The sequence below is a fragment of the Doryrhamphus excisus genome, linkage group LG9 (genome assembly GCF_037039965.1).
Source record: "Doryrhamphus excisus strain RoL-2023G ecotype Guam linkage group LG9, RoL_Dexc_Guam_v1.1, whole genome shotgun sequence".
Taxonomy (NCBI): Eukaryota; Metazoa; Chordata; class Actinopteri; order Syngnathiformes; family Syngnathidae; genus Doryrhamphus; species Doryrhamphus excisus.
In genome coordinates, this window is record NC_136365.1 from 4,145,078 (window position 1) to 4,152,987 (window position 7,910).

The 7,910-nt window shown below is 39.6% G+C and overlaps 1 protein-coding gene across 1 annotated transcript; it reads right to left on the reverse strand.

Moving 5' to 3' along the window:
• Positions 1-2,086: 2,086 nt before the first annotated feature.
• On the reverse strand, positions 2,087-6,468 carry LOC131132560 (ependymin-like). The gene is made up of 6 exons (XM_058078307.2): positions 6,319-6,468; positions 5,904-5,938; positions 4,258-4,392; positions 3,839-4,022; positions 3,222-3,309; positions 2,087-2,270 (listed from the first exon to the last, which is right to left on the reverse strand). Exons 1-6 carry the CDS (start codon positions 6,392-6,394, stop codon positions 2,120-2,122), a joined length of 669 nt encoding a protein of 222 aa, XP_057934290.2. The 5' UTR covers positions 6,395-6,468; the 3' UTR covers positions 2,087-2,119.
• Positions 6,469-7,910: the final 1,442 nt, after the last annotated feature.

Consider the following 7,910-nt stretch of genomic DNA (forward strand, 5'->3'; position numbering starts at 1 on the left):
CTAGCATGTTTTTGGAATGTGGGAGGAAACCGGAGTACCCGGAGAAAACCCACGCATGCACGGGGAGAACATGCAAACTCCACACAGAGGTGGCCGAGGAATTGAACTCGGGTCTTCTAGCTGTGTGGCCTGCTCACTAACGACCATCATGCAGCCTTAATTATACATTCAGTCATTCATTCATTTTCTACCGCTTTTCCTCACAGGGGTCGCGGGGGTGCTGGAGCCTATCCCGACTGTCTTCAGGCAAGAGGGCGGGGTACACCCTGGATTGGTCACCAGCCAATCACAGGGCACATATAGACAAACAACCATTCACACTCACATTCATACCTATGCACAATTTGGAGTCACCAATTAACCTAGCATGTTTTTGGAATGTGGGAGGAAACCGGAGTACCCGGAGAAAACCCACGCATGCACAGGGAGAACATGCAAACTCCACACAGAGATGCCCGAGGGGGGACTCGAACCCCAGTCTGGTCTGGCCCGGGGTTCGCGCTAACCACTTTTCCCACAGCCTACTTAATTTCTTATTTTCAGACAATTGTATGTAAATATGTATAAAAAATGGCTCTTTGAGCCATTATAACATGTTTTTCCGATGCACTGACTTACTGTATTTTTGTATTATTCATAATGTGTCATTTTACAATATACATCAGTATTCCTAATGTTCCAAATCAGCATTTAAATGAGATTCAATAACATTTCCTTATGTAAGAAGTCTTTTGACATCAAGTGGCAGGAAACTTATTTACAGGAAGAAGAAAAAAAACATCAATAATGCTCATCATTATGTGCTGAAAAAAGAAAGCTGCTTCCCTCTGCTGGAAGACAGTGGGAACTGCAGTTTTATATACACACTACAGTATATACTGGCACATCTGAATGAATTAGAATTATTAGTTATTTCAGTTCATTTCAAAAGGTTAGATAGTTATGAGTATTGTTATGAGTATTATTTTAACTGGTCCGATTACTTTATGCATGTTTGCTGCATTGCTCCACTTGTGATAGTTTTATTTTATTTCTGCAGTGACACCATGTTCCACCAATGGCTCCTGCACCACACTTTGCACACCACTGGTTAATTTCACCAGAAAGGTCAGGTGTTGCTAGGCGATGGAGGGGTATGTTCAAGTTCTATCTTCTTGTCACTTCTTGTTATCAATATATCTCAATTGTAACACATTGTGATACGTATATGGTATTTTAATTTGGTTTCTATTTCCACATTGGTAAATTGTACATGTTGAATACAGGAAGTGCACAAACAAATGTATTAGCAATTGATGTGAAACGGAAAGTGGGTGGGATTATAACTAACCATCTTCAGTTTTTATGTCAGACATACAGGATGAATGATTTTCATTATGTCCGCCATGTCATAATAATTTTTTTTTCTAAATAATTTTGCAGAATTTGATATTTTGAACACAAAACATATTCAAGAATACCGTATAGTTGGTTGTTTAGCAAGGTGTATACTGTTTCATATATATATATATATATATATATATATATATATGTAACATAACAGTAACAAACATATTATTGTGATGTACAATAAGTGACATCATGTGTTATATATATTGCGTTATATAAACACTAGAAAATGTAGAACCGATTCGTCTCATATATATATATATTTTTTCTAGTGTTTATACTATAGTGTTGATTAAAATGTTCTAGATTACACTAGAATGTGTCAAATATTGCCTACCCTGAAAATTGCCATCCATGTCTCTCATCACGTCCTATACAATCACATACCAGTTATATAGCATCTCCAGATAAAAGAGTATATTTTTTGTGTGTTTTATTGTGAAAGAACATCCTTGAAACAACAACTGTCTATGTGGGTTCCCACTTTTATGAGGAGTGGTCATGCATTTTATTTAAAAGCTCCATGTTTGCGGCCCTTTAAAGATGCTTCTGCTTATCCCATCTGATTAAAGACATGTCATGAATGAAATATCAATTCTTGTGATGAAGCAACTCTGCATATAAAGTGTTTTTTCCCGGCATAAAAGCACGCTGATGTGAAAGAAAGGCTTGTATTTTTGTGTGTTGTTTTCCACTCAAATGAGGAGCTGATTGAAAACAAGCCTGATGTTTACTCCATGTTCTTGGTCTTTCTGGCCAGAGACTCCAAGGCAGTAAACATGGTGTCAGGTGTTTCAGACTCCTCCAGCTCGGACTTGGCACAAATGACAGGTGGGAAAAAGTCCATGGGATTGGTGAGGCCAAGTACCCAGTTGAAGGTGCTGGAAAATAAAGATGTTTCTTTAAACTCAAATCAGATACCGTACCTTACAGGGTTTTATGTTTTCTCCCCATTCCATCTCGTAGGGTTGTGGGTGAGCTGGAGCCTATCCTAGTTAACTTTCATTCATTCATTCATTTTCTACCGCTTTTCCTCACTAGGGTCGCGGGGGTGCTGGAGCCTATCCCTGTCTTTGGGCGAGAGGCAGGGTACACCCTGGACTGGTCGCCAGCCAATCACAGGGCCCATATAGACAAACAACCATTCACACTCACATTCATACCTATGGACAATTTGGAGTCACCAATTAACCTAGCATGTTTTTGGAATGTGGGAGGAAACCGGAGTACCCGGAGAAAACCCACGCATGCACAGGGAGAACATGCAAACTCCACACAGAGATGGCCGAGGGTGGAATTGAACCCTGGTCTCCTAGCTGTGAGGTCTGCGCGCTAACCACTAGACCGCCGTGCCGCCCCCAGTTAACTTTGGGGATTCTAATTCATTTACATGCTGATACACAAATTAAAGTCTCAGAAAATGGGTGGCATGGTGGTCTAGTGGTTAGCGCGCAGACCTCACAGCTAGGAGACCAGGGTTCAATTCCACCCTCGGCCATCTCTGTGTGGAGTTTGCATGTTCTCCCCGTGCATGTGTGGGTTTTCTCCGGGTACTCCGGTTTCCTCCCACATTCCAAAAACATGCTAGGTTAATTGGTGACTCCAAATTGTCCATAGGTATGAATGTGAGTGTGAATGGTTGTTTGTCTATATGTGCCCTGTGATTGGCTGGCCACCAGTCCAGGGTGTACCCCGCCTCTCGCCCAAAGACAGCTGGGATAGGCTCCAGCTCCCCACCGCGACCCTCATGAGGAAAAGCGATAGAAAATAAATGAATGCACCACCCTTGAGGTGCTAACCATGTTAGTTCATTTTGTCATCTCAGGTCCTACCTGACCAGGGTCCATCCTGATGATGGTGTGTAGCCAGCGAAGGTCATGGGGATGCAGCCAATCTCTGTGAAGACGCTCATGTAGAAACCTGCGGTCATGAAAGTACACGTGAAGGAACAGGCCAGACAGTAACTATAACTTGTCATAAAGGCAGCCATCACCTTCTATGTATATTAGCAGACAATAAGGAAGTATTTATTGATTTATAGCGACTCATTTTTCCAGACCCCATTCACTGTGCAATATCTGATCAACCTCCATGTGCAATATTAAGGGCTCTAAATGCAATATACTAAGTTCTATGGGAAGTATTTCCATAATGCCTCATATTAACTCACTAGCAAGATCTCAGTGTATAGACTGGTCATATATCTCATCGCGTTTCATATTATCTACATACTGTATTGTATATAACTCTGGGAAAAACTGTTGATTTTGTTAATACTTGGGTTGTTTATATTGTTTATTTTTCTATATTGTGTATTTTGTACTGCTTAACTGATTCTGTATTTCCCCACTGAGGGACGAATAAAGGCATATCTTATCTTATCTCTTATGTTACATAACATTTGCCTTTGTTAAGCTTCATCACAGCTCTATTAAGTGATCATTCTCACCGTTGTTTGGAAGAGTTCCCTGCCAGTTGTTGACCAGCACACCCATTCCCCAAGAAGAGGAGGAGCCCAAAATAACCTGACCTGCCATTTCAGCGTTTTTGGGCACTTGCATGGGAACGAAATCTGTATTTAGACGCTTCTTCTTGCAAGTATAATTTTTCCAGTCAATCTCATAGTAGATTTTCTAGGAGAAAAAAAATAAACATGCAGAATTGTCGTCTATGAATGTATGTAGAAATTGTACAGAAAGATATTTGCTCAAAAATGGGGAAAAAGCATCTAATACAAGAGTCATAATGATTTTCGATACCACATGTACTCGTTATGGGTGAGCTGATTGGTTACCAGTCAATCACAGGACATAGAGACTATTACCCACCCCAAATTATTCAAATGAGACGTGCCCACACATACTGTACCTTGTTGAAGAGCATCAGCTGGTCAATAGAAAAGGTTTCATTTCCAGCAACGGCGTAGTTTTTGAAGCGAATCTTCTCTCCAAAAGCATCATAGCTGATTGTTCCCGAAGACATAAAGACTCCATTAGGTCCCACCTGGAAGATACGTAGTTACACAAAGTGACATATACCGTGGAACCTCACTTAGCGTTTTTTTTTCTTCCATTAACGTCATTAATGTATGCCAAAATGTTGCCTCAGACCAGGGGTGGGCAAATATTTTGACTCGTGGGCCACATTGAGTTAACAAAATTGCCCGGGGGGCCAGAACATATATTTAACACACACACACACACTATTTTATGCTTATAATTTTCCTTGAATTATTTGTCTAATTTTATGTGTAAAAGTGTTATACTATCAGCTGTATGTTCTCATATCCCTTTTTTCAGGAGCACTTTAAACATCAGACCACATCAAACTATGTCATTTCATTTGACAGTTTTGTTTAGTTTTTTTGTTGTTTTTTTTAACTAAATAAGACATTCCACTTGCAAGTCATGTGGCCAGTTTTTATGTTAAAAGTTGAAATACTTAGAAAGCAACTGGCGGGCCGGATTCAAACACTTGGTGGGCCGCATGTGGCCCCCGGGCCGCAGTTTGCCCACCCCTGCCTCAGACCATGTATATTTTCCAGTCTTGTCATGTTATTAATACACTGCATGAGTCCAACTATGTTCTTAATATATAATGATCACAAAATGTCCTCAGCATCTAACAAAGACTACCAGACATCAGCTACAAAGCCCATTTATGATGTCATCAGAGGTTGAAGCTCAAAACACGTTTTTATAGTTGCATAAAATAAATCTAAATATGACGAAAAGGACGAACGAAAGGGCTAAATAAACATTTAAGGTTACTTTAATCTTCGCTAAAGACGTGATTGTTGATGTGAGTGTTCCTTAAAGACACGTTGTAGAGAAAAATAATGTTTTTCAGCTTCCTTATCAAAATACGATATCAAAATATGATCCCGATGGACACGCAAAAGGAACGGATTAATTGGATTTACATTATTTCTTATTTAGCATTCATTTCGGTTAGAGTCCTTCTGGACCGAATTAATGACGCTAACAAAGGTTCTGCTGTACACAACAAAAATATAAGCACAACTCAATGATCTAAAACATCTTTCCCAGATGTTCATTCATTTTTCTACCGCTTATCCTCATAAGAGTCGCTATCCCAGCTGTCTTAGGGCGAGAGGCGGGGTACACCCTGGACTGGTCGCCAGCCAATCACAGGGCACATATAGACAAACAACCATTCACACTCACATTCATACCTATGGACAATTTGGGGTCGCCAATTAACCTAGCATGTTTTTGGAATGTGGGAGGAAACCGGAGTACTCGGAGAAAATCCATGGGAAAACATGCAAACGCCACACAGAGATGTCCGAGGGTGGAATTAAACTCGGGTCTCCTAGCTGAGTGGCCTGCACGCTAACCACTCATCCTCTTTCAAATTAGTCTAAATCTGTGTTAGTTCACGTTCATAATTCATCCAACTCACAAGTGTGGCAAATATGCTAATTTTGTACACAAATGGAAAACAACTAATCAAAGTAATTGATTATTAGAAACGATAAATTGCTGACTCACCATACTGACACCTCCAGTCATCAAGGGAGGAGATTCTGTCACACAGGAAATATAGAAAAATAAATCAATTAATCAAGTCTAAGCTCAAATATTGTTAGAAATGATGTAAAAACAGATTCATTGTGTGAGGAGTATAAAATGCATACAGACAACATTGGGTGTTCTTCCACTTCCTCCTTGCCGTCATCATGTAGTTATTTCTTACATTGAATCTCACATGCCAAGCTTTTATCAAATGCACTTCTGCCACCTTGTGGCCATTTTCATGGCTTCAAATTTCTCTAAAAGTGCCATCCATTAGTGTGACGTGACATCATCTCTTTTTGCCTCTCTTGCAGAAAACATAAAAGTTTTTTTGTATATTCCTCACACAATAAATGAGATACACAAAAGTCACTAAGTTATGAGCACTCACCACATTGTTTAGGTTTCTGGGCACTAGCAGCTGCAAGCAGCAGGCCGAGGACGGACAAAGCGCTGATGATGTTCATGTTGAGAGGTTGCAAACACCTTCACTTCAGGGGACTAAACAAGCCCCTCCTTAAATATACCTGCACACAGCTGCACAAATCACACCGTGGTTCCACTCCCACAGTTTACTTTTAGCTCACATGAAGAGGAAAATATTAACTGAAAGGTAGAATGGCGTATGTAAAAATATACCAATGATAGCATTACAGGAAGTTGGGTAATGATTAAAAAGGTACGGTATATTTAAAATAAATAATTGACTGAGTCGGGAGGGTGGCGGATAATCACGCACCGCTGATACTCAACTCTTTTATCAGGAATAGTTTTCTTGCAACACGGTATTGTTGGATGTTTATCCCAACCCAAAAAATGATCGACTTTAAATGGGTTTTAACTCAACTCATAAGTATGAATGTGAGTGTGAATGGTTGTTTGTCGATATGTGTCCTATGATTGGCTGGCGACCAGTCCGGCGTGTGACCCTAGTGAGGACAAGCGGCATAGATAATGGACGGATGGATGGATAAAAGTGATGTAATATGAACCGGAGTGAGAGCCCAGTTAAGTTTTACATTCTAGCACTAGTAATGCAATTTAATGGACACATGATCAATCACAAGTTCTTTAAATCACAAAATCAATACTTGGATATTTTAATTTATATTACTACTTAGTCGTTGCTTGATGTTCCAATATTTTTTTTCTCCTCGAATAGAAGGAATTGACAGATATTGTTGTTAAGACGTTTTCTTTGCACTTACAAAAATTGACCGATGAGTGTCAAGAGTATGGCACAACACACTAGTGTCCACTGTCGTGACTGATGCACAACCGTGACATTAAGACTCGTTCATGTAGGAGAATACAGCTTTTAAATAGCTGTCCACTGTAGTGACCACTGTCCCTGAAAGGGTTAATTAATATCTCCATGATTTGTGTGACGCCACTACTTTTTACTGAATATAGATGAATACGTGACAGCGTTTAGTAAAGAGTTCACGAGTAGAGACGATAAAAGTGGTCATTGCAGATGACAGAACTCCCACATTGTTTTGACCTCCGCCACCACCTGTTATTTTCTCACTCTGTTGTTTTTGGCAAAATGTCTTACATTATCTGATCCAAATGATTAGCACTCAGCATATTCAACTTTTCACCAGTCCATTAAAAAAAACAAGTTTGTCTTTTCTTTTGTTTCCATCTATTTTCTATGCCCCTTATCCTCACAAGGGTCGCGGGTATGCAACAATTTGGAGTCGCCAATTAACCTAGCATGTTTTTTGGAATGTGGGAGGAAACCGGAGAGGTTTGGTGTTTGTGCCAAGCCCAGATTAAGTATGGAGGTCCTTAAATGTATATTTTTGTTTTAATTATAAGTCATTTGTGCAGACATTTTTTTAAAATATTGAGTAAAATGTTTGAGTAAAATTGCTGATGACAGAGCTTCTTATGTTCGTATGTAAATAAAAGTACGATATCTCTGCAGCTGACTAAGTAACTTCTAATTCCAACATAATTTAACATTTCAAAAACAAT

Excerpts from the sequence above, each read along its gene's own strand:
- LOC131132560 (XM_058078307.2), bottom strand. The coding sequence starts at position 6,394 with ATGAACATCATCAGCGCTTTGTCCGTCCTCGGCCTGCTGCTTGCAGCT. Across the intron at positions 4,393-5,903 it reads TGACTGGAGGTGTCAGTATG|GTGGGACCTAATGGAGTCTT; the intron begins GTGAGTCAGCAA and ends CGTATCTTCCAG. Across the intron at positions 4,023-4,257 it reads AGCTGATGCTCTTCAACAAG|AAAATCTACTATGAGATTGA; the intron begins GTACAGTATGTG and ends TTTTTCTCCTAG.